The sequence below is a fragment of the Elephantulus edwardii genome, unplaced genomic scaffold, assembly GCF_000299155.1.
Source record: "Elephantulus edwardii isolate Elephantulus edwardi_28Jun2011 unplaced genomic scaffold, EleEdw1.0 scaffold00033, whole genome shotgun sequence".
Classification (NCBI taxonomy): domain Eukaryota; kingdom Metazoa; phylum Chordata; class Mammalia; order Macroscelidea; family Macroscelididae; genus Elephantulus; species Elephantulus edwardii.
In genome coordinates this window covers 19,858,096-19,884,811 of record NW_006399783.1, presented here as the reverse complement: position 1 = coordinate 19,884,811, position 26,716 = coordinate 19,858,096, and the positions used below count along the sequence as shown (strand labels likewise).

At 49.4% G+C, this 26,716-nt stretch overlaps 1 protein-coding gene and 1 pseudogene across 1 annotated transcript in view; both read right to left on the bottom strand.

Moving 5' to 3' along the window:
* Window positions 1-26,273, bottom strand: part of UNC5A (unc-5 homolog A (C. elegans)) — an 82,276-nt gene extending 56,003 nt beyond the window's left edge. The window contains exon 1 of the mRNA XM_006884386.1: window positions 26,018-26,273. Coding sequence (XP_006884448.1) covers window positions 26,018-26,087 — 70 coding nt within the window. The 5' untranslated portion in view covers window positions 26,088-26,273. The remainder of the gene's footprint in view (window positions 1-26,017) is intronic.
* On the bottom strand, window positions 8-7,456 carry LOC102868205 (annotated as a pseudogene).
* Window positions 26,274-26,716: the final 443 nt, after the last annotated feature.

Below are 26,716 nucleotides of genomic sequence, written 5' to 3'. Positions count from 1 at the left end.
ATTTGTTCTAATGTTTCTTATTGGCAGCTGCCACCTGTCCAGCGATTCTGTCCAGATCTCTCTGTCCCTGAGGTGTCAGTTTGCGGCCCCCAACTTGGTCCTTGTCCACCGTTTTAAGCCCCACCAGGGCTTGGAGGACCCAGCGGGCCATGCTTTTGGAGCCTCGGCTGAATTGGATGGGCATTACGCTGTTTCTCTGCCACCCCCGTAGACTTTGGTCATGGAGCCAACCCCACAACCACCCCAGAGGTACAGTTGTAGAGCTGTGGAAGCAGCTCCCTTGTAGAACCAGTTCTCATCATAGGGAGCAAGCTCTTTATACTTGACCAGCTTGACAGTGTCTGCCCACTTGGGGACTCTCAGCTTCCAGACTTTTTGAGGAGGACTTCCAGAGCTCTGATGAACTCCTGTTGGTTCACGTCTTTCACAGTAACTCCACGTATTGAGCGGCCTCCATGCTGCTAGCCATGGGAAAGGGCTATGGTTCTTCTAAAACTCAGTTCTGATCATGTTGTTTTCCTGATTTAAAACCTCTCATGGCTACCCCTACAAACAATTAACACACTTAGCTGCTAACTGCAAGGTTGGTGGTTCAGTCCCCGAGGTACCTCAGAAGGTCAGAAGAACTGCTGGAAAAATCAGCCACTGAAACTCCACGAACCACAATCTACTCTGATACCAGGGGCTGCTGTGAGTCAGGATCACCTTGACAGAAACTGGTATAACTCTAGAACAGGCTCAAATCGCCCTGGAGTAGAAGTAAGGACCCAACTGATCCTCACACCTCCACTTCCACTATCATCATGATAATCAGAGTAACACTAGCAAACAAAAAGCGCCTATATTTCTACACATCCCACTCTCAGCCACATAGTAAATATTCGGGCTTATTTGATCTTCTCCTTCTATAGGCTAAGCGATTGCTGTTTCCATTTTACAGATAAGAACAATTAAGAGTGGCTAATTGCTCCAGGTAAAACAGCAGTTGTTATGTGCTGTCGAGTCACCTATGACTCACAGCGACCCTATGTACAACAGCTCTGAAGCCTGCCCTGTCCTGAGCCAGTTTCACTGACTCCGACACACCTACTCCTATTGCCCAGGTCACTGTATCAATCCATCTCGTCTGGGTTCTTTCTCTCCTTCATTGTCCCTCTACCCTTCTGAGAATTATGTTCTTCTCCAAGAACCAGTCTCTCCTGGCCATGTGCCCAAAGTATATGAGACAGAGCTTCAAACTCCTAGCTTCCAAGGAGAAACGCGGTTTCATTCTCTTCAAGACAGACCTATTTGTTTTCTTAATGGTCCATGTTATGTTCAAGACTCTTCTCCAGCACCACAACTCAAAGGCATCAATTCTCCTTCTATCATCTTAGTCATTATCCAGCTCTCTGATGCATAGCAAGTTAACTGTGAAGACCGGATCAGGCGCACCTTAGTCTCTAGACGGAGATCGTTGCTTCTCAGTACTCTGGAAAAGTCCCTGACAGCAGATTTACCAAATGCAATTATCTTTTGATCTCCTGACTGCTGGCAGGAACAACAATTACTAGTACAGCTAAAATGTATTAAGTCTGATTTAGAAGAGGCCGTGGAACCAGAGATATCACTGCTGATGTCAGATGAATCCTAGCTAAAAGTAAAGAATACCAGAAGAATGTCTATTTGTGCTTTATTGACTATGCAAAGGCATTTGACTGTGTAGATCATGATAAGTTGTGGCTGACATTGAGAAGAATGTGAATCCCAGAGAACTTGATTGTGCTCGGGTGGAACGTATACCTGGATCAGGAGGCTGTTGTGTGAACAAAGCAGGGAAGCACTACATGGTTTGAAATTGGGAATGGAGAGTATCAGGGTTGTATTCCCTCTCTCTCCATACCTATTCAATCTATATGCTGAGCAAATGATCTGAGGAGCGTGGCATCAGGATTGGAGAAAGACTCATCAATAACCTGTGTTATGCAGATAGCACTACCTTGCTTGCTAAAAGTGAAGAACTTTAAGTATTTGTTGCAGAAGATCAAGGAATGCAGCCTTCAGAATGGACTGAATCTCAATACCAAGAAAACAAAGGTTCTTACCACTGGACTGATAGGCAGTGTCATGATGGATGGAGAGGAGATTGAAACTGTCTTCAGTTTTATCTTGCTTGAACTCACAATTAACACCCTCAGCATGAGCAGTAAGGAAATAAGGAGACATTTTGCACTGGGAAAATCTGCAGTTAAGGACCTTTCCCGGTTACTGAGGAGTAGTGATGCCAGTTTGAGGACTAAGGTGCGTCTGATTCAGGCCATAGTCTTTCTGATTACTAGCTATGCATCTGAGACCTGGACAATGAATAAGGATGACAGAAAAAGAATTGACACCTTTGAGCTGTGGTGTTGGAGAAGAGCATTGGACATCCCATGGATGGTTAAGAGAACGAACAGAGGGTGTAGCTGGAGGGTTCTTTGGAGGCAAGAATGATGAGACTTCACCTCGCATACCTTGGCCATGTTGCCAGGAGGGGCTATTCCTTGGAGAAGGACCTGAAGTTGGGAAGTATGGACAGTTGTTGAAGGAGAGGAAGACTCTCAACCAGATGGACAGATGCGGTGATTGCTGCAATGGGCTCTTGTGTGTCAGGAAGTGCGAGAATGGCACAGAACAGAAAAGTGTTCAGATCTTTTGTTCGTAGGGTTACTATGAGTTGTGCTCAACTCAGAAGCTCCTAACGACAGCGACAGCATATTTTAGACACTGTTCTGAGCAGTTCCCAAGAGTTACCTTTAAAGTCAGACTGCCAGAAACACATGTGACTTCCTCATATCTTCGTTTCCACACCTGTAAAATGGGGGCATTATAATAGCATCTGCTCAAAGCTCTGTCGTGAGGTTTGAGTGAAATAAAATGTGAAACACCAAACTCATTATCGTGGAATCTATTCCAACTCAGAGCAATCTCACAGGACAGAGTAGAATTGTGCCATTGGGTTCCAAAGACTATAAATCTTTATGTGAGGAGACTGCTGCTCTTTCCCCCTCAGAGAAGTTGGGAGGTTTAAACGAGAAGCTGGTAGGTGTAATCCACTGATCTTTCAGTTAGAAGAAGTCCAATGCTTAACCTCTAACATCAACAATGTGTGAAAGTTCTTGGGGGGAAAAAATAGGGTTGGTTCCCAGCAATGATGAGTCATGACGGGCTTTGGGAAGCTGGTGGGTAGTCGGAGAGCTGGGTTTATTGAAGAAAAGAAACAAGCGAGGACCCCAGCCAGCAGACAGGCTCAGGCTGGACATGTGGAAGTGGGTACGTAAGGAGGAAACGGGTGAGAAGTTCTGGACATTGAAGAGGAGGAAGACTGTGCCTGAGGCACCAGCCCTCTGTGGCTGGAGGATAAGGATGCCGCACAATGTAGTGGGGAGAGTGCACAATTCAGAGAGAAAGGGCTGGAAGACAGGCTCACACTCAAGCCCAAGCCACCTGGAGCATAAAGCAGGGCCCGGCTAAGGTCCATCTCTGAAGGGGATGCTCTAGGCCCCTCTTGTGGATATAACGGGCATGGGCATCCCTGGGCCCAGAAGACAGTGTCTGCTAAGGAAGGTGGGGAGAAAGGTGGTGAACAAAAGGGATGCCCTGGCCCTGACACTGGAGACTTGGCCCCAAGGACAGCAAGAGGGGGCCCCCTGGGGGTTCCATACGAGCTGACTGGAGTTGCCAGCTGCAGTCCCATAAATCGTGCCCTGGCCCAGGCTGGCAGCCCATTAACATGAAAGATTTTATCGCACTTTACAACCTCCCTGTCTTGTACGGCGACAGCAGGTAATTAAAACAATAATTGTTTTCTGATGTTGCTTCTGCTGAACGATAAAAGCTTCCAGTTATTTTCCTTTCACTAGGGTAGGTAGGTTGGGGGGAGGTCTGGTCTAGGGACTGGAGGGTAGGGTGTAGGGAATCATGAAAGTCTGGGAGGTGCAGAAGGGTTAAGATAGGTCTACAGAATGGCCACCACAGAGAGGCCAAGGGGAGCTCATCCTCACTTGGAAAATCTGTGAGTGAATCCTCTCATGAGCACACAGGCCAGTTCACAAGCAGATATGTACCACAGATGTGCCCCATGCACACACAGCCTTTGTGCCAGACTTTAGCTGAACTACGAGCTGCTCTGGAGAGGGCCACCCTGCTTGGGAAAGTGGGAGGGCAGAGAGGAAGAGTTCCAGGTCAAGAAGGTTGGCAGTAGTCAGGACTAGGAGAGTCAGTCTGTTCAAAGCCCTAGGGACCCCTCATGGTGGCTCTCCTCCACCTGGCAAATGGGCAAGCTGCCTCCTCCAACACAGATGAGCTCCAGAGAGTGGAGTTGGTGAGGAAAGGGAGGGCTGAAGGCCCCTGAGTGCCAGCCCCAGTGCTAATGAACTTGTACTTCTCAGCTCAGGGAAGCCTGACACAGCAGAAGCAAGTTACCTAGGAAGGGCTATTGTTATTGTATATCATCAAGTCAGAACAGATCCATAGCTGACCCTCCAGCAGGTTTTCAGAAGCAGTAAATTGCATGGGAGGAGACTGCCCATCCTTCTCCCATGGAGCAGCTGGGAGATTCAAACTGCATGCCTTTGTGTTGGTAGTGCAATTCCTTACCACTAAGCCCACTGAGCCCCCTTAGGAAGGATTAGGGTCCCTCAAAGTCCCGGAAGAAGACTGACTCAAGAGTGTTACAAGACATTTTTTGTGCTGAGAGGTCTTCTGTACCTCATGAATAATCAGTAACCCATCCATCTAGCCAGCTACTATCTCATCCATCCACTCATTCATTCATCCATCCACATACCAAATACTGAGCTTCTATTTTGTTTCAGGCACTATCCTAGGCCCTGGAGACTCAGCAAGGAAAAGGCACAATTCTTGCCCTCAAGAGGCTTATATTTGAATGGAGAAAGGGGCAGTAAAGAAGCAGGTAAGTGGAAAGGATTATGCTGAGTGAACTCAGTCCCAAAAGGGCAAATACTGTATAAAACCATTATTGTAGAATGAGTAAGGGGATCCAAGGAACGGGGGGGGGGGGAGAGGGTGGAAATAGACGGTTGAGTATGGGGGTTAGGGTGTCAATCATAGGGATGCATAGTTTGATGGGTGGGTGGGGGGTGAAAGAACTAGGAAGGATCTTTTGTGAAAAACAATGTATTCAAACTGTAAATAAATCAGAAAAAAATAAAAAAAAGAAGCAAGTAAGAAAGTCAACAACAAAGGCCATTTTGGATGCTAAGTTCTGCAGAGAAACAAAAGCAGGGGGTGACGGGGTGCTGCCTAAGGCTAAGGGTAGGGTGGCCTCCCTGAAGAGTTAACATCTAAGTGAGACAATGACATGGAGGAGTCAGAGGGAGACTTCTGGGCACTAGTGCCTTCAAGGGGCCGGAAGGCCTGAGCCTCCAGCTCCTGGTGCTGCCACACATGCTCTCTTTGGCTGTGTGTGGGTGGTGTGTGAGGGGGAGCTCTGCCTTTGCTGGTGCTCCTGAATGACATCACACCTGGTGGCTCCCTTGCCCCCACCCCCTCCACCCCCCAGGCCTGCAGTAAATCACCCTGATGCTTTAAAACAAATACTTCTTAATCACTAAAAATTGAAATGATTTCATGTGAAAATGTTAATGTATTCGGAATCACAGCCGAGCACTGCGTCTGACAAATTAGCACCCAGCCTGCCGCATTGTTTGTAGCTACATTTATCCTGGTGATGAGACACGCACACAAAACTGAGCAGAGGGGCGGAGAGGGCAGCGCCTGGCTGGGGTTAGTATGAGGGTATGTTAGTATGAGTGTGGAGAGAAAGGCTAGTGGAGGGAAAATGGGCTCAGAGGTGGGCAGGGGCCCAAGCCTTCCCCTACAGAAGCCTGAACCCAGATTGCCTCTTCCCTTGATCCATCCTTCAATGTAAACAAAGTAAACAATGTAAACATAGGCAGGGCAGCTATGCCACAGGCATGCTTAAATCCAGACAGAGGCACTCTCCACCCAGGAGCGCAGGGAGATGGGGGGAGATGTTCTGCAAGAATAATGATATTTCAATTAAGCATCAAAGTAATCAAGAAGTGGGTAAATCTCAACATCACGGGACGTCTTTAAACACGTTTTACACTAAGTGTTTAACATGATCACTGATGGAGGGAGCTCTGGTGGCCTAGTGGCAAGAAGGTGCACTGCAATCGCGCGGTTCAAATCCACCAGATGCTCTGCTGGAGAAGGAGGGGCACCGTCTTCTCCTGCGCCAGTCAGATCTGATTCAAAGGTATACAAGGAAGGCGGAAATGGTCACTGATGGTCTTTTGCATTGAGTATTTTACACTGTTTAATAAGCTCACTGATGATCTGCCAGCTTGCCATCCTATGGTGTCTTGTGTGGTGCTGTGATGTTGGAAGTTATGCGACCAGTATTGCAAAACCAGCAGAGTTCTTGGTAGTCAGGCTTCAGTGGAACTTCCAGACTAAGAGCAGGACTAAAGGCCTGGAGAACCACCTCTGAAAACCAGCCAGTAAAACCCCAAAGGACCTCAGCAGTCTGATCATGGGGACTGTGCAGGATCAGGCTGCATCCACTGAACAGGCCTCAGCACATAGTAGGTGCCAGATCAATTCTCTAATGTCTGATTGTGTCCCTTCTTTACTACTCTTCCTCTCCATTGGCCCTGGCTCTTCTATCTCACCTCTTCTCCCTCCTCAGTCAGGAAGGACATATGGAGGACCTGGGACTGGACCCTGCCTCCACTGATGATAGCTGTGTGACACTGGGCACTTCACCTCTCTGAGCTGCCTACAAATAATACACGTAAATTGTCTAAGTGATTATGTCTTTCCCTCCCTCTCCTTTCTGTACCTTCCCAGATTCTGTGCCCTTTCTGGCCATAATTTCCTTCCATTCTGTTTCTACAAACTTCAGACTGTCTCTGTGTACCCCTAGCCACCTCCTTCCTGGATTTAATGTTTGATTAATTCTCCCATGGCACATTTCAGCACAGGCCCCCACACTGCTCCTCCTGGCCTGTCCTCCAAGGCCTGCTCAGCCTCCTGGCCCTTCTCTGCAGCGTTCCTCACTCCACTCTCCCTGGGCTCCCACTGCTGTCTCCTTGGCCTCCTTCTTCCTTCTTTGGAATCACTCCCCACATCCTCCTTTCCCATCCCAGTAACAGCCACGCGCTGAAGCCTCATCCCTGCTCTGGATTAATCACCCCCTAAAAGTGGGGTCTGAGCTCAATGGTGTCCAGGATCACATGAATGAGCCTCTTATCTCCACTTCCCACCCCAAATATATCTCAAAGTCTCAGTCTCAGGCCTTCAGTGATCTCTTAGATGTGTCCACGCACTATCTGCCATCACTGGCAAGTAAATAGATGGGTAACAAGACCTCAAAACCAGCCTCCTCACGCTGGGAGGGAGGGTACAGGTGAGGGAAGGCTCCTGTGTAGAGGCGCTCAGTGGCCGCCATGTGCCCAGCTGTGCTGAACCCTCCAGGTGCACAGGTGGCAAGGTTCAAGGTGCACCAGGTGATGGAGGTGCACAAGTGTGTCGGGTGTGCAGGCAGGTTGGTGGGGTACATTGATAAAGGTGTAATGATGGTGTGCATGCATGGGGGAAGCAGGAGTGGACAGCATGGACAGTGGGGCGTGTGGAGCTGTGTGGACACCTGAGGTTGTAGGGGGGTGGTGTGTACAAGTAGTGATGTGCACCAGGCAGAGGGTTGTGCGTGACAGTAGTGGTGAATGAGTGGGGGTGCACAGGCTGTGAAGAGTGCATAGGGTGTTGGGGTGTACCAGGCAGTGGGGCTACATGGATGAGAGGGTGTGCAGGGTGCTAAGAGGGTATGGATTGGTGGGGGACATTGGGAGTGGAGTAGTGGGGTGCATGGGTAGTGGGGTGCATGCTGCAGTGGGAATGCCTAGGGTGGTGGAGTGTATGGTGGCGAGGATGCACAAGCAGGGGTGCACAAGAGATATTGGGGCACTGGATATTGGGGTGCATGCATACAGGGGTATACTAGGTGGTGAGTGTATAATCCCCACTAAGAGATCATCAGGTTCAACCACAATCCACGGGGGGAAACGGGGTCACTATGCACAGATCTTTTGACTTTTCCATGAGAAGCTTGAAATCTGAATTTTTACATAAATTCTCAAATTTTTAGAATATTATGCCACTTTTCCCCCAAAGACTATGTTGGCCAACAAAATGCCATTGTGAGCTGATGCCCTGCACGCTGCCAGCTGGCAGCCCTCGGGCAGGTGCTTCGTAGACGTCACCATGTCCATCTCCCAAGATCCTGCACCAGGCCCTGCTCAGGTGCAAGGTGCTGAACCTCAGCTCAGGCAGGCGTGAACCTGAGGCAGGAGGGTTTGGGCTCAAGTGGCCAGGAAGTCAGGGCAGCTCACTCTCCTCTCCAGCTCCAAGATAGCAGCCACTCACCCAAAGGCCCCACTAGCATCTTTACAACTGCCAATCAAGAGGCAGGAAAAGCCAGGGAAGAGCTCCTGATTGGCTCGAACCAGGTCACACAACAACCCTGGTCCAATCCCTGTGTCCAGACTCTGTACTGATTTATCCAATCTAGTCAAGTGATTCCAAGGCATGAAGGTGGCAAGCCCAAGAGTGACAGCCCTACAGGACCTTGTGGTATTGGGGCAGAGGTCACCAAAGCAAGAGTAGTGTTGTTGTAACCATGAGATGATATGGTTGAGGTGCCAAAACAATGCATAACAAACAAGAAGCCACAAAGCTTGTGGACCTTTCTGCCAGACAGACAAACTTCTCAAAGGTGAGCTGGTAGGGGCTATGATCAGAGTCCAAGTTGGTTACTAACGAGCTTCATTGTTTTCCAGATACTGGGGAGGCCACCAGTGTCACAGTGGTTTAGAAAGGACTTTCCAAGTCTCCTCCTGTACCTCTCACCTATGGGCCCTAGCTCTCCTCCCAGGCTACACAAAACACACAAAATCCACTCTCCCCTCCAAGGTCTTCAGTGACTGAGGACACAAGGGCTGCCTTAAATTAAAGAGCAGATCTCGATCTTGCCCGGGGCTTTTGAAGGCTTCTCCTAGGACAAAGTGTTAACGTCAATCCCTTGTTACCTATCAAGTCTGTGAGCCCTGCAAACCTTCATTACACTATTCTTGCTCAATGTGGCTGGAGCCAGTCTGTGCTGCTTATGACCAGAGTGCCCTGGCAGGGACTGGCCTCCACACTCAAGGCCTGGCTGCATGGGGACAGCCTCCTGGGGGAGCCTCGCTAGCTTTCCACTTCTCCCTACCCAGCTCCCTACCCCTTTTCTGTGTCTGATATCACTTCCCTGGGTGCCAAAGCTCTGAATCATGTTTGCTTCTCCCCCTCCACTCCCTCCATGCACCATCTAGAGGCTTCTCCTTGGAAGCAGCTCCCCATCCATCTCCTTTACTTGAGCTTTGCTGCCTCCACGCTGGGGAGAGAAGCCTCATCATTTCATGCCTGGGTGGCTACAGCAGCCTCCTGGCTGGTCTCCTTGCCTCCAGCCTCTTCCTGCTCCCATACATCCTCCGTGTGCCGCCAGATTAATCTTCCTTAAGCACTGTTCACCGCCTGTCACTCCCCAGCTCAACAATGTAGCCAACCCTGTCGTCCGCCAGTCTCCCACAGGCACCGTCTGCTCGCCTCCTGGATCCCTGAGACATGTGCTCGTGGGGGCACTCAGGCCTCTCTTTGTCCCCTTCACTGTCTGGCCAGGCTCATTTCACATCAAAGTCCCAGCCCAAGTCCTGTTCTTCTTCTCCTCACCTCAGCAAGTTCAGAGACCAGCCCTGAAGCCACAGGGCATCCTGCAGGCCAGCAAGTGAGTTGTCCTTACCTGGCCCTTCTGGGCTTTCAAATGTCAACTTTCTACTCTGTGGAGTCACACCTGGACAAGTCAGTTTGTGACTCATCCCTCCCTCCACGATCCTTGCTTCTCAAGCCCCTACATGAGTGCTCCTCACCCAGAGTGAACACCTTCCCAAGAGTCCACGCTTACAGGATCTGGCCCTTGACACTCCTGTTTTGTCAACCAATAATTCTGTCCCTCCACTTATGTGTGTGTCACAGATGGAGGCAAAAAATGACCATGCCCATTGTGGTCCAATGACGGCAGCAATGGCTCCTATTTATGGAGCAGTTTGCAAGGGTCTCCCGTTGGGTTGAGGCTTCCCCACAGGACAGCTCATTTAATCCTCTCAACTCTGAAGTGGTGGTTGTTATGAGGTGCCACCAAGTCAACTATGACTCAGAGCGACTAAAAGGTGCTAGTTTCTGCCCTTTAATTAATTCGAACCCAGAGCATGTGCCAGGAAACACTACTGGAGGCCGTGTGTGGCAATATGCTGTTTAATTCGTGCCCAGGTGTGGGCGGGCTGAGGTCCAATGTGGCATCAGCACAGACAAAGGGTAAGCCAGGGGTATTTATAGCTTCTGGTCAACAGGAAATGTTACTCCATCAGTGGCTATGTGTTACTTGGGCCTGCCCCTCTTCCGGCCTCTGGACCTTCGTATCTTCTGTCCAGCCTTCTTCTTTCTTTTCTGATCTGTTGGCACAGGCTGCTGAGAATGGCTGACATAAGTAAGTAGCCTTGTGATTCAGGGGTAGGCTTTAGGAAAGGAGGGTGATTTATCCCCTCAGGCTTTCAGACCTCAGGGAAAGCTTACAGTGACCCCATGAACAACATCTGACGTGCCCTATCCTACGCCATCCTCATGACCTCTGATATGCTTGAGCTCACTGTTAAAATCACTGTGCCAATTCATCTTTTTGAGGGTCTTTCTCTTTTTCTGGCCTTTCCTGACAACAGAAGCCTGCCTCTATTACCCCCATCTCTCAAATCAAGTGGCTGAAGTACAGAGACACTAATAACTTGTCTAATTCACCCAGCGTAGGATTCTAACTCACAACATCAGTTCTAGAGGCACGTCTACCACACCCTCTAGTGTGTAATTGACCACCATATATCATATCTACCCAGAACCTGGTGCCTGGGTGAGAAACAGCCCCAATCCTGGGGCCCACAGTGGATTCTTCATGGAAAGTCAAAGAAATCCTTGTCTACGCTCTGTGACCACTTCCTTAAAGGACGGTAACCAGGGAGCAGCAGTGAACTGGAGCCAGCTTGTCCTGACTTGGGAATGCCAAGCGTTAACGTGTCTGGAATTCTGAAAGCTGGTTGAAATCATATTGGTAGCTTGTAAAAGGTTATGTTGGATGTATTTCCACCATGAAAATCAGCAAGTCAGTCCTCTAGCCCTCCCAGAATGCTCCTGCTAAACATTTACCAGCATAACACTGTTATGGAAGGAATGAAGACCCCCTTACAAGGGCATCCTTACACTGGTTGGTGGGCTCCAGGTAATTTACACCAAAACAGTTTCCCTCCATGGAGCCATGGACCTCGATGGGCAAGGGTCTTGCAAGGGAGGACTAGATGGGTCTCAAAAGCGAACCTTAGAGAAGGGTCAGGGCAACCTCCAATATGTCCTGACCAGAAATGCCCAACACGGAAGATGGCCCTAAACCAAGGACAGAGTCACACACCCAGGGACTGAAGAACTGTTCAACCAAAGCCAAGGCCAAGACCAGCTGACACTGGTGCGAAATGGCAAATCCATAGTGGGCAGAAGCAGAACTGAGGAGGACCAGGAAAATGCAGGTCTGTGGACTGGTGTACATGGGGGAGCGCTGGACCCCCATCTTCACCATCTTGTACCTGAGCATCCTGAGACTGGAGAAATGAACAAAATCTACTAAAAAAGCATCGAAGACTAAGAAGGTAAGGAGAAACCGACTGGTTGTTCTGAATGAGCCTTAGATATCTTGGTCTGGATAAATCGCACTGCTGACAAGGATTTCCCAACACGGAAATACACACCAGCTTACGTGCTCTTACTAATCTGTACTGGACAATTTCACATGGGTCTCATCACTTTGTTTTTTTAAGACTTCCTAAAACTTCTTATTTCAAGATTAATTTATCTGAAGCTTATGCTAATGTTAATACAGTTTAAAAGATACTTTTTAAAACTCACAGTTAGGGTAAAAGTTCACACAGCAAATTACTTTTCCATTCAACAACTTCACTACATCTTGTTTTGTGCCACTGGCTGGGATCCCCTCAGAGTGACAGCAGGCTTCCCACCTCTCCCCGAGCTCCCTGTCCACAGTTCTTAATGCCCTTCCCTGCCTTCTGAGTGTGGCATTGCACAAACACTGCCTTCTGGGTCTTGTGGCTGGATAGTACTGAAAAGTGCATTCCTTCCAGGTGTTCCTGCTCACTTTACAGGCCTTTCTACTGCTTAAGGCTGATCCTGAAGACGGGTTTGGTTTCAGTCCTGAAGGGTGGCTGGGCCTCACTCTTGGAGGTTTCACTAGTCTCCATCAAACTAGTTAGTCTGGTCTTTTATGTGTTTTTTTAATTTTACTCTACTCCCCCCACCCTTGTCCAGGACTTAATATTGTGATACTGATCAGAGAGCTTTGATTTGATGAAAAACACATGAATCTGTTTACTACAGATTAGTGAATAAGCATAAGTACATGCTAACTTGGCTTACTAGGAACTCTGTCAGGGACTGTGGATTTAGAAAGAGGCTCTGATTTGTATAGAAAAGTACTATGGAGTCGGGAGATAGATGCTACACTCAGAAGCAAAATCTTTTAAGTATGTGAACTTATTAAAAACATATTAGTAAATAAGCACAAGTAAGCCCATACTTCTCAAGGTTAGCCACAATTTCTATGATCTACACAGTCAAATGCCTTTGCATCATCAATGAAACACAGATAGACATTCCTCTGGTACTCTCTGCTTACAACCAAGATCCATCTGACATTGGCTATGATGTCCCTACTGCTACAGCCTCTTCTAAACCCAGCTTGTATTTCTGGTAGTTCTCTGTCAATATACTGTTCCAGTTGGTTTTGGATAATCTTCAGCAGGATTTTGCTTGTGTGTAATATTAGTGATACTGTTTGATAATTTCCACACTCTGTCGGATCACCTTTTTTTGGGGGGAATGGTAATAAATATGGATTTCTTCCATGTTAAGTGGTCAGGTAATTGTCCTCCAGATTTTCTTGGCACAGACTGGTAAGCACAGCCAGGGTTGCATCTGTTTGTTAAAATATGTAAGCTAGTATGTCATCAATTTCTGGGGCCTTGTTTTTTACCAATTCCTTCAGAGCAGCTTGGAGTTCCTCTTTATAATCATTGCCTCTTGGTCATATATTGTTTCATTATATTCTTCTGCATCAGCCAGTTCTTTCTGGGATAGTGACTCTGTGTAACTACTTTCATCTTCTTTTGATACGTTTTGTCTCATTCAATATTCTGCCCATAGCATCTTTAAATGTTGCAATTTGAGGCTTGAATTTGTTCTTCAGTTCATTCAGTTTAAAAAATGCAGAACAACTTCTTCTCTTTTGATTTTGTGACTCCAATTCTTTTTTTTTTAACTCCAATTCTTTTATTCTAATACTTTGCTCTATTTTCCTGAGTTGTCCTCTGAAAACTTCTGTTCAGCTCCTTAACTCCGTATTTCTTCCCTTTGCTTTGGCTTCACAGCCCTCTAGTGCAATATTCAGAGTCTCTCCCATCATCCATCTTGGTCTTTTCTTCTTCCTCTGACTTTGTAATAACTTTTTGCATTCTTCATGGCCCACAACTGGAAATCCCACAACATCTAATTATGCTCATGTGAAACCTATACTTGAACCAGGAAGCAGTCATCAGAATAGAGCAAGGAAATGGCATAGTTCAAAATCAGGGAAGGAGTGCACCAGGGATGCATCTTGTCTCCATTCCTTTTTCAATCTATATGTGGAACAGATCATTTGGGAAGCTGGGCTTTATGAGGATGAATGTGGCATAAGGATTGGGGGAAGTTTCATCAACAACCTGCACAATTCAGATGAAACAACCTTGCTTGCTAAGACCAAGGATGACCTAAAGAGTTTGCTGCAGAAGGTCAAGAACTCCAGTCTCCAATATGGTTTGAGGCTGAACATCAAGAAAATAAAGATTCGCACCATTGGGCCAATCGGAAGCAAAATGATAGATGAAGAAGAGTTAGAGAACTGTTAATTCAATTTGCCCAGTCCCACAATCAATTCCCTTGGCATCAGCAGTCAGGAAATCAAGAATCCTTTCATTGGGTAAATCTGCTGTCAAGGACCTTTCCAAAGTGTTGAAGAGCAGGGATGTCACTATGGAGATTATGGTGTGCCTGATTCAGGCCATGGTCTTCAAAATTATTTGCAATGCATCAGAGAGTGGACAATGAATAAGGTTGACAGAGGGAAAAATGAGTTATGGTGCTGGAGAACTGTATTAAACATGCCACAAACTGCCAAAAGAACAAATAAGTCGGTCCTATAGATGGTGAAACCAAGTTGTTCCCTGGAGGTAAGGATCTTGAAATTCTGTCTCATATACTTTGGGCATGTGGCCAGGAGACACTGGTCCTTGGATAAGGACGTCATGCTTGGAGGGTGGAGGGACAGCACAGGGGAAGAAGACAATGGATGAAATGGGTTGACACAGTAACTAGAGTAATGAGCGTAGCTGTGTCAGAGACAGTGAGATTAGCTCAGGATAGAGCAGGGTTCAGAGCGCTTGTGCATAGGTTCGCTATGAGTCACAAACGACTGAACAGTACATAACAACATGCCCATACACATCTTGTTTATTGGTTAACACAACACTGGATGCTAAACCCTGACACTAACCTTTGAGAAAGCAGGAGTATGGAGGTCGTAGAGAAGGAGCTGTGATCTAGTTGTCAGTTTTATTTTTTTAAAAAAGGAAAGAAAGGTCTGATCCCATGAATATATGCAACAGAAACCGAGTCTACAAATTTAAGATAAAGTACTGCTGAAATATTGGCTGTTTTTTATTACTATAAATATATATAAAAATACATGTGCATATATATATATACACACACATCTACGCAATAATTTGTCAATTCAACATTTTCCAGATGAATGATTTACATGTGTCATCAATTACATTAATTACGTCCTGTAATTAATTTATTAACTAGTTTGTAATTAATTTGTAATTTATTACCTATAGAGATTCTGGGTTCTTTTTTTAAAAAAACTAGTTTATTTACAAAGTTCATATACATGGTTTTTCACATAATACTGGGTTCTTGAGCAAAGGGACAAGAAGCTTAAAAAGTAGGCTCTGAAGAAAAAAAGGAACCTAGAATGAGGAAATTACTTCACTATCTCACTTGGCCCTTGTTGCTGGGATGAAGTCCCCCTAAAATACTCACTAAGGCTATAAGCAAGGGAAGAGACCTTTTCCCAGGAGGCCATGGGACCTTGGTGGGCTAGGGAATTGACAGATACAAAATCCACAGTAGGAGAGGCAGGGGATTAGCAAGAACCTAGTAAACTAGATGCAAATCAATGCATGAGTGGAATGGAGCTTTCTTAATCAAATGGAGATGATCAAAGGTAGCCAGGACACTGGGGGACATGCTGGGATGGCCCCTATCCTGAGTCATTCACACCAAATCAACTTACAGGGTTACTGTCCTGGTAGACTGGGGCAAACTGGAAACAGCCCATCTGGATTTAAGCCAGACATCTGATAAAGGATTTCAGGATCAGCAAATGGAGATCTATGAGCCAGGTGACAGCACATTAAGGAAATGCAAAACCTGTTGAATGGCCAGCATCCTTTCCTAACAAGCCTGATTAAACAGTTCATATAGCTTCAGGCTCAAGTCTCCACCATAAGTGGAGCCATAGCTGTATCCTTGGTGCTATTTAGCATTTTATTAAATACCTAGACAAAATGTATTGATGGCATACTGGTTAACTGTGAAGATGAAGTGTTCACTCCTTTGTGGACAGGGACCTGCAGGGTTGACAAACAGACAAGAAAACAAGATAATAGCAAAGATGGTGCTGGCCTAAGCTAATTTACATAACCAGAGCCTGTGGCTATGGTGATTGGCCCATACATTTGGCACAGTCCTGAATGTGGACCAATCAGGAAAAACTAGGTCATATTTTCTCTTTGGCCCTGGTCTAGGCCTACAAGGATAAAGCCCAAAGATCATCTGGAAGTCTTCTCATGACTGTGAAGAGTGGCTACAGAGAGTAGTGCCAACCTCTTAGGAACAGAGATAGGGGGCAGAAACTAATCCCACTTTTCACCCTGGATCCAACAATGCCTGAAGCCAGAGTTACTCCATGAGCTCAACTCAACTCAATTTGCCAGTGTCAAGTTGGAAATGACTTGTGGAAGCTGACCCTCCACTGAGTTTTCCCAGCTGTAAATTACGGGAGAGGAGACTGCCAATCTTTCTTCCAGAGAGGTGTGGACATTGGGTTAGTAGCACAAGTCCTTATTGACTAGGCTACCAGTTATAGGTGGATTAATAAATCCTGACTCCTGCCCCTGGGGGTAGGGTGTCTGGGTATAAATTACCAGCTTGGGTTGAGTTTTCCAGTATTTGCTGGATAATGTCATTACTATCACATACAAGTGAAATCTTGCTGAAAATAATTTTTAAATGGCTGTAGCAGTACTTTGGCAGGGAACTTCCAGAAATATTGTTGATAACAGAGGTTTCTTGGCTGAAAGCAGAGAACATCAGAAAGATGTTTACTTGTGTTTAATTGATGGTTCAAAGGCATTTGACTGTGTGGATCATAATAAACAAAGAAATGAACAGGAATTCCAGAACACTTAGATGTGTTCATGTAGAACCTGTACATAGATCAAGAAGTAGTTCGAACAGACCAAGGCGAGAACAGAACATGGGGATACTGCATGGTTTAAAATCAAGAAAGGTGTGTGTTAAGGTTGTATGTATTCTTTCACCATACCTATTCAATCTGTATAGGAAGCTCTGGTGGCCTAGTGGTAAGGAGCTGCACTGCCAACTAGAAGGTACGTGGTTTGAATCCACCACCTGGATTGTTCTGCTGGAGAAATATGGGCGATCTTTTCTTATTCAATTTACTGCTTCTGAAAACCTGCTGGAAGGTCAGGCATGGGTCAGTTCTGACTCAATGGTATAGAACAGCAGCAGCAGCAACAATAACAACAGCATTCAATCTGTATGCTAAGCAAATAAGCCAAGAAGCTATACTATATGAAAAAGAATGTGACATCAGGATTGTATAAAGTTTCATCAACAAGCTGTGATATGGAGATGACACTACTGTGATTGCTGAAAGAGAAGGGGACTTGGAGCACTTACTGAAGAGGATCAGACTATAGTCTTCAGTATGTCTTAGTACTATTGTTATATGCTGTGTTGTCAGAACTGACTTATAACTTATCCTCCAGTGGGTTTTCAGAGGCTGGAAATTGTAGAGGAGGAGACTCTGCATCTTTCTCCCAAAATGCCTACCTCTGGGCTGTCAGCATGACCCCTTACCCACCAGGACACATCATAACTGGACTAATAACAAGGTCATGAAAAATGAAGAAAAGACTGACAATGGCAAGAATTATTTTTACTTGAATTTACAATCAAACCCGTGGACACAGGAGTTAAAAAAAAATATTACAATGGGCAAATCTTCTGCCAAGAGCTTCTTTAAGATACTGAAGAACAAGGATGTTAGTTTAAAGATTATGTTGTGAACAAAGCCGCAATAATCATGGGTGTGCATGTATCTGTTTGGGTGGCGGTTCTGGTTTCTTTGGGGTATATTCCCAGTAGTGGAATTGCTGAGTCAAACAGTATTTGGTATTTCTATTTCCAACTTTTTGAGAAAGCACCATTTTACGCTCCCACCAACCGTGAATAAGGGTTCCAGTCTCTCCACAACCTTGCCAGCATTTGATGTTTGCTGCTCTGTTGAATTTTGCTGTTCTTACTGGGGTGAGATGATATCTCATAGAGAAAAACTGAGGCAGAGGGGTGGGCACGGAGGAAAATGTGCAACAGTGAATAAGGAAAAAATTAAATGGAAAGACTATGCTGTAAAAAAGATGTTGCATTAAAAAATCATTTTAAAAAAAAACCAACCCCCCCAAAAAAAGAAAAAAAGATTATGTTGTGTCTGACTCAACACACAATCTATCCATTTGCTTCAATACATATGAAAGTTGGACAGACTGATGCCTTTGTTTTGTGATGCTGATGAAAAGCATATCCCATGGACCGCCACAAGTTCAAACAGATCTGTCTTCGAAGAAGTACTTCCAGAGTGCCTGTTAGGAGAAAGGATGGTGAGACTTCATCTCATATCCTTTGGGAATGCTGTCAAGAAGGGCTAGGCCTTGGAAAAGGACATGATGCTTGGAAAGCACAGGATCAGTGAAAGAAGGACACGCCCTCGAGATGATGGACTGACAGTGATAAAAAAATGAGTGTGGCACAGAAGAGATTGTCAGGATGGGGCCTACTAGGGCAAGGTTTCGTTCTGTTGTGTTGAAGGGTCACTGGGAATCAGAGGGAACTTGAATTTGACGGTACCCAACACCCCCACCACTGGGAAGAATTCTGAGAAAGTAGTTTTGAATAGTACCAGTCACTTAAAAATGTGGAGCTCTAAGCAGACCCTTTGTATGCCACTAGGAACTGCAGGTGAGGAAGGAAAGTCAAGTCCCAGAAAGGTTTTATCACCTATGGCCTGTGGTCTGGATGGCTCTTTCCAGGTTTAAGAAGCACCCAAACCTGGGTGGGGTCAGGAAGCCAGATATAACTAGGGAAATGAGCTCAAGGTTGTAAGGGGACAAAGAAACCAAGTTTCCTGACTTCTCTTTGGTCTTTGGGGCTAATGGGGTACCAAACAATAGTAGATGGCCTCAGAGGGCAGGCTCTGTGCTCCACTGATGAGAAAGGGGGTGGTCCAGCCACGCAGTAACAGGCTTCAGCTCTGTCACGTCCTGCTCTATGGCATCCCTCAGTCTTCGTTTTCTCATCTAATAAATGGGGCTCTTGCACCTCCCAGGCTGTCCTGAGGCAGCGCAGCACGCAGCACTATGACTAACAGCAAGTTAATTACTAAGAAAAAGGCGTAAGTCGCAGTCCAGAGATGGCTCTTCTTTTCCCCGCCCAGTATTACCTCTCCTTTTAGCGAAGGAGAACACGCGTGGATGTCAGAGACCTGTAGCGGAACCCCAAACCTGCAGCTGGTTGGTTGGCTGGAACCTCCCGGGGCGGTTTTCATCTCTAAAATGGGACCAAGGACAAGGACGCACTTAGAGACCTTGGCCTCCAGGAGGGGTTTGAGTCACCCTCTGAAGATAGATCAGTCTCCAGAAATCCCAGAGAAGCACGCCTGTAAGTGGCCCCCGCCCCTCTCACCTTCCAGGTCCTGGAAAACCAGGTGAGAGGTGGGGGCTGCAGCCGGGCGTGGAGCCCGGGAAGAGGGACGAGGCCGCTGCGGCCACGCCGGAGGCTGGACGTTTGCTCCCCGGGTGGCAGCCAAGCGCTCAGCCAGGAACTTGTTAACAGGCCCCGAACAAAGAGCCGCTAATCCGGCGGGCGGCCGGAGGCGGGCTGGCGGGCGGAGGGAGCCCGCCCTTCCCCGCCGCGGGGAGCCCAGCCCCCAACTCGCCGCCCGGCTTTGCCGCGTTAATTACCCGGGGCGGGGACCAGGCCGCCCGCCGGCCGCGTGCGCAGCGCCCCCTCCGGCCGCGCGGGAGCGCGCCAGCCCCGCCCGGAGCCCGAGGGATTGGCCGCCGCCGCTAATTGTTAATCCCCGCGGCTCGGGCTCCCATTGGCTTGGCACCTGCCTCCCCAGGCACATGCCCTGTGCGGTCGGGCTGCACCGAGGCCGTGCTCTATCCCGGGACTCCGCCCTCCAAAGTAGCCTGACCTCGGAGTGCGGTGTTTCGGGAGTGAGGCCCTCCTAAGTCCGGGGCTCCTGCCACGAAGAGGTGGGCGCTACGAAGGCATTCCTGCAGACCTGTGCCTGGCACCCCTTTTGGAGGAGGGGGGAATGTTAGGAAGAAATGCATTGGTAGGAAAACCCAGAAATCCATCCGCTCTATTTGGTACCCAGCCCAGTGGGGGCAGAAGGAGAGTAAAAAATCAAGATAGACTACTTTCCCCCTCCCCCCGCCCCCAGGCGCTCACCCGGACTTGATGGGTGAAGTGTGAGGGACTTCCGTTTCCAGTCCCTGGCTAAGGTGGGACACAGGATCCAGAATGCCCTCTCAAGGAACCCTACAGTTGTCCTCTGACCTCTGAATTTAGTCTAGCTTCCTCCACAGGGCTCAGCCTCAAATTTCTGGAGCTCAAGGTGACCATCCAGGCACGAGAAGGAGTTCTGCTTCTGACCAACTGGCCAGTCAGGACACTGGTCCCTGATGCTCCCACATGGGCCAGACTAGGACAGAGGCGTCAGCCTCTGCTACCACCCTGAATGGAGTCTCAGTGGAGGCTGCTACCCTCAGGCCTCCTAGGACCCAACACCCCCTCCAACCTCAACAGTCATACCCGAAGAGGGGGAGCAAGAGATTATATGTTCTGCTCTTGTGCATGGAAAGGAACAGAAAAGAAGCCAAACCTTTCCACATCCCAAATGAGGACCTCACCTCAGGCCTCTTCCCTCCCACAGGGTCCCTCCCTCACCTGCTCTCCCCACCCTGAAAACAGACACACTCAGTTTCCCAAGGAGAGGGTGCCCTCTGCCATCTCTGCCATCAGATTTACTGAATGCCTACTACATGCTCTTCGTGCCAAGACCTGGATGCTTAATCTACACAGAAGCCCTGGGAGGTGGGTCCTTTATCACTATCTTGTACAGACAAGGAAACTGACGAAGTGATTTGTCTCAGGACACAGGCAGTGCTAGGGAGGAACTGGATTTGGGCCAGGACTAGGGTGAGGCAAGGGAGATGCCAAGTGCAGAGGGGCTTGAAGGAGGGGCTCCAGCTCAGGTGCTGAGCCTGCATTTGCATCTTAGGCACCCCCCCTTGTCTCACTCTAATCTTAACCCTGATTTAACCTCAGACACCAGAGCCTGACAACTCAACCATTTCACTTCCTAGGGGTTTGCCATTTGAGTCTGGAAAGAAGGACAATCTTGGGCACAGGGGCACTTGGACCTCCAAGGGTCCCTGAGAAAATCTGTTTCTGTGACTGGGTGTGCTTAGCAGGTGAAGGAGGACCCTGCTTCCTGTCTTGGGTGCTGGGATTCACAATTCCCACCTCGACCTCATTGCCAGCTCTAGCCTTGTTCCAGCAACCACCTGGATCCCAACAAAGCAGGCAGCAGCTGCTGGGGCAGTTGGTGTCTTTGGCAGGTGCTAGGCAGGTGTGAGCTATTCCTCCGGGAACCTGGAGTGCAGAGTCCACCCCAGTTTTCCAACTCTGCCTCTCCAGGCACCATCCTCCATCCTAACAGAGTTATCACATCCAATCCCTAAATATACAGAAAAAGGTAAACAGAGCAGAGAGGTTAAGTGATCTGTCTAAGATCACACAGCAACCTGTTGGCAGCACCAGAACTAGAATTAATTTGCATTCAGGGCCCTTGGCCCTTTTGCTGCCACAACCTCTTTGTTGGAGGTGACCATCAGCTCATAGTACTAGAGATGAGCAGAGCCCAAATACCATTGTTGGGGAAAATCAGTGCTTGAATACATGCAGATCAAACCCTGTACTAACTCATGCCCCTCCAAATGCCAGCAGAAACAGAAGGAAGTAAACATATCTGGGTATCCGGATCTCAGCTTCCCACCTGAGCATCTCTTGATGTTGTTCCATCCACTTGTTAGTATAGTCCTATGATGCAGAAGTTAGCCTCATCCTATAGATGCAGATACAAGCTTGTGATTGAGACTGGCCAAGGACATGTGGTTGGAGTTAGATCCTAGCCCTTTCTGACTCTAAACCAATGCACTTTCTGCTCTATCTGCAGGATTAGGGGGCTGAGGCTCCCCAGAAGGCAGGAGAGCTCTTCAGCACCCCTCCCATGGGGTAAAGTTGACAAGAAGGGCACAAGGAAAGATGGGGCTGGTGGATCCTGGGATGCTGAGCTCTACCCTCTCTAGCCATGGAAGTATTTGTGACCCAAGAACCAAAACTCCAATTCAAGAAATAAAGAGGGGGGGAAGCACTTGACTGTCCATAACTCAGAGCATGTAGGAGCTGCAGGCAGAGTCCCAGCATCGTAGCCAATGGTTTTACCTGTGGAAAGCACTGGATTGAATGGAGAGGAGGTGGCTGGGGCCAGAGAAGCATCCAGGTCCCACATGCTTCTGCCTATAGCCCACCCGTCAGACCCCTGTGCCCAGCCCCTGAAAAGAGGGAGAGAAGAGGTCTCTCAGAGAGTCTGAGCAGTGACAGCTGAGGACTGAGACAAGCAGGGCAGGCTGAGGTGCTTGTCCTTGGTGTGGCTGGAGCCAAGGGGAGCATGAAAAGGGCAGGGTCAGGTGATACCTGTCTTACAAGGGAACAATGGTCTGGAGCCAGAGCTCATTTGGGGGTCAGAGTCCCACACAGAAGCCCAACCTACTAGCAGAGCCAGGGACATAGGGACATCACTTCCTAGGGAACTAGCCCACATAGTGATGATGAGGGAGGCAGGTGGTTCCATCAGTGCTCCTGCCCAGCTTCTGGGTTTGAACTGTCTTCTGCAGGAACTGGAGAGGTTGTGTGAGGAAAAGCTTCTGCCTTGGATCTAGTGGGATTCGTCTAAGTGGAGGGCACACAGGAGGGGGATGAGTTGGGGTGGTCACTGCAGTGGTCCAGGTGAGAAAAGGGAGGGAGGAAGGGGCCAGGATGGGGGTGGGGAAGTGACAAAAGAGGCAAGACACAGAGTGACATCACAAATTAGACTGAGCCAGAGGACTTGATGACAGATTAGACATGAAGTGTGAAGGACAAAGGAGAGCCCAGGGAGGCTCTTAGAGTTTCAGTCCCTGGAGGCTGCAGGAATAAGGAGCTGGGGGAGGCAGAGCCACTGGTGGGAGGCAGCAGCCAAGCCCAGCATTGGGCCTTCATGTAGAGAAAGGGGTGCCCCACCATGGGTTTAGCAGGCTCCTGCCATCTCAGAGAGCTCTGGCAATGGCATTGTCTGTAGGATGTTCTGCAACTTAACCCAAAAACTGTGCTCTCTCTGGCAGTTGAAATCCACCAGCAGCTCCTTGGAAGAAAGACGGGCAATCTTCTCTGGTGTAATTTACAGCCTCAGAACACAGTGGAGGAGCTGTGAGTCAGTTTCAAATGACAGCAATGTGTTGGATTGAGTTGCCCTCTGAGATGTGTCGGTGGATCTGGGACCAGAGTAGTAGCAGCAGAAAAAGTCCTGGGCTAAGGCTCAAGTATGAGCTGCCCACAGGCCCCACGCCAGCATCTCCTGATTGGAGGTTTGCAAGCTAGATCAAATGCTTAATCCCCAACTCCTGAGGGAAGCCCCTCCCAGTACAGGCAAGCCAGTCAGAGATCTAGCCTTACTGTGGTACATTTGTGCTCCAAAGTCTACAAGGTAGGGACAGTGAGAAAATGAAGAGACTCCCTCTTTCCTCTACATAGAAAAACAAGCAAAACCCCCAAACTCCAGCCTGGGGTTAGTGGGTGAGCAAAAGGTCCCAGAGTCAGTGCTAGGATGTTGGGGACAGAGGCCAGAGGAAGAGGTCACAATGACAGCTTGCATTGGGGTCAGGATGGGCAATGCCAGGTTTCAACACCCTGAGCCCCAACTCCTAAGAAAGCCAATTCCAAGGTGTGTACCAATCTGAGGAGCAGGGAGACCCACTGGTATGTGCAGGCCCTAGAGGTGGGAACCTCTAGGGAAGAACCTCTGTGAGATCCATGTTCTGGGGAACAGGTGAGAAGGGTCAGCTTGAGGGTGTATGTGCTAAAAGGACAGGCTTCTGTGTGAGGTGGCAGTTTGTGATGTCCAGTGAACGAGCATGGGTGCTGGGTCTAGGGAGCAAGAGGCTGCAGTCACATTGGCCCCCGGCGCCCCCTGCTGCCTGGCCGGCTGTCCCTCAACCACTCACAGACACAGTTTTCATCTGCAGCTGTTGCTGTGAAGCTGATGGGCGGTGCAGAAGGAGCTGGGGTCAGCACAGGGCCAACCAGCCTGGGCCCCGGGCTCATAAGGAAGAGCAGGAAGGGGTCCCAGATTTCAGGGCTGAGTGCACCTAACTCTCCAATCCCCTTCAGCAGCTCTTCACACAAGCCTAACGTGGGCTATGCTCCAGGGCAGCCCTGCAGCATTAGTGCCCACCTATCAGCCCTCCAGGCTCCTGGTGTCATAGGCCCCAACAGGTGTGCCTCCAATCAGAAATGCAGTTGATCACCCCACGGCATCCTGAGGAATCCATGTGGCAGCCCCTAAAGACTATGGTGTCCTGATTCACCAGGATCTTATCTGCATAACACTCTTCTGTGCGATGGCAAACAACTGTCACACGTGTGCAGCACACCAGCCGTTCCACATGCTCATCTGGCCATACACATACCAGTGCAGCACACATTATGCCCAGGCCCACATGCCAGCCCATAGCCCTTACACGTGCGCATGTGGGCAACATGCTGATAAGGCCACACAGTGCTCTCCACCTACCCAGCTCGGCCAACACTTCTCGGTGCCTACTAGCTGGTGGACATCACGTCTCTATGGTCAAAATACCAATACTCCCTGGGGTATCTATCCCCTGCATCCCCTGAGTGTTCATCTAAAGAACAGCACACACACCCCTCACATGCACCTGTGTGCAACACAAACACGCCCAGCAGCAGCACGACCTCCCAGCTCGATAAAGATTACAGGGGAGGCTGCGCAGCAGAAGGGTTTGTTAAAGTAAGGATCTGGGGAGGCTCTGGGGAAAGGAAACAAGAGTGGGTGGGATAGGTCAGAGGACTGCAGGGTGTGGAGCGAGACCAGGCAGTAGTGGGTGCAGGATGCGAAGTGTAGAGAGACTCTTTAAGGAAAACAGCCATCAGCATCAATCATTGGGTTGTTCCCCTGAGCTCTCACTCATTGATCTCAGATCAATCTAGCTTCACAGCTCAAGAATCCCAAAGCTCCCATTCAACACCCCTATGATTAACAATGGCCTGACCAAGCTCTGGGTACCCTCATCAAGTTCTCTGGCAGAAAAAAAAAATTAGGTACTTGCTAGGACAAGCTCATACCTCCTTGATTTACTACCAGTTTACCCCCCCTCTCCACCACACATTGTGTACACACACACACATACAAGCTCAGCTCTGTTAAGCAACTAGGATTCAGGGATCAAGAGACCCCAAGAGCTCAGGCCAGGTAGAGGCTTCAAGGGGAGCAGACAAAGGATGCAGAGAACTTCCTGCCACCCCGATACTGCTCCCCCCCAAAAAAGGCGGAAGGTGGGCTGAGATTCGAGTTATAGAGCAGATTGGGTAGCCAACGGGATATGCAGGGAGGACGGAGGCCTGGGAATTAAAGGTGGCATGGCAGAGGAGCATCACACAGTTCCAGCCCCAACGCACCAAGGAAGCCAGAAGACACTGGCTGGGGCCACTACGGCCAGGTGCTTTGATAGTATGTGCTGCAGGACCTGGGGGCTGGTGGATGCGCCTCCACACCCGAGTGTGTGTGCATGTGTGGCGAGGACAGAGGACACTGTGTTCTGGACGTGGGCAGAGGCCAGGTGCCAAGCTGAGAGATTGTGAGTGGCTGTTTAGGGCAGATGCTACGGGGAAACGGTATCTTAACGCTTGGATTTTCTGGGCACTGAAATGTGGTCAAAACCCGCGAACCCCCAAAGTCAGACTCTCCAGGACAATGATCCAAACCCAAGACCTGGAGCTGGGCAAGCAGTAAACTTCCCCCGCCCGGAGGCGTGGGGTGTCTACACTCCCCAGTCCTGAGAGCAGGCAGCTGATCCTAGACTTGGCAAAATCCAGGCTTCCGGAGAAGCAGCGCAGCAGTGAGAGAAGGCCCGCACATCTAGCCTCGCAAAGTTTGGCCTCAGGGGGCTCTAAGCCCGGTCCGGCAGTGTGGGTCAGGGGCTCCCCAGAGCAGCGTGCGTTCGCGCGCACTGTCCCCCGCAAGCATTCCCAGAGCGCGCGCAGCGTGACTCACCCGAGCCGCTGAGCCAAGCGGCGAGGACCATGCCCAGGAGCGCTGGCCACAGGCCGGGCCGGGCGGCCATGGCCGCAGACGGGCGGGCCGGGCGCGGGGCCCCGCGGGCGGGAGGGCAGCTTTCAGCGCCTCAACCCGCAGCCGCAGCCCGGGGCGCCCCCGGGGCCCATGCCAGCGGACTGCACTGCCTCAGGGAGGCCAGCTACTGGGCGCACGCGGTGCGTGACTCCCCTGGGCACCCGGAGCGCAGCAATGCAGCCGGGGCGGAGCGCAGCGCCAGCCGCGCCGCACATAGAGCCAGCCGCCGCGCGGAGCCCGCAGCCGGGAGCGGACCGGCGGGTTCCGCAAAACACGGACTGGAGCAACGGAGCGGGGCGGCTGTTGGGCGGGGCGGGGGAGGGGAGGAGGTACCCAGCCGCTTGGCGCCGCTCGTACGGGCCACCCCCAGCTCAAGGGATCCCCCTTGGCGACGCCCGAGGCTCCCCTGGGGAGGGGCTGAGGTGGTGGGCGGGGAGGCCTCCCACCGCCCCGCGCGGTCTCCAGGGACCAGGGCAAGAGTCAGAAACCCGAAATGGATCGGTTCTTTTGGATTCTGGCTCTCCCGTGCCTGCCAGCTCACGCACAGGTGGCCCAGGAGGACCGTGGGGCTGCGGTGACCCTGGCGCGCCTCCTGCCCGCAAAGAGTGGCCCGGGGCAGCG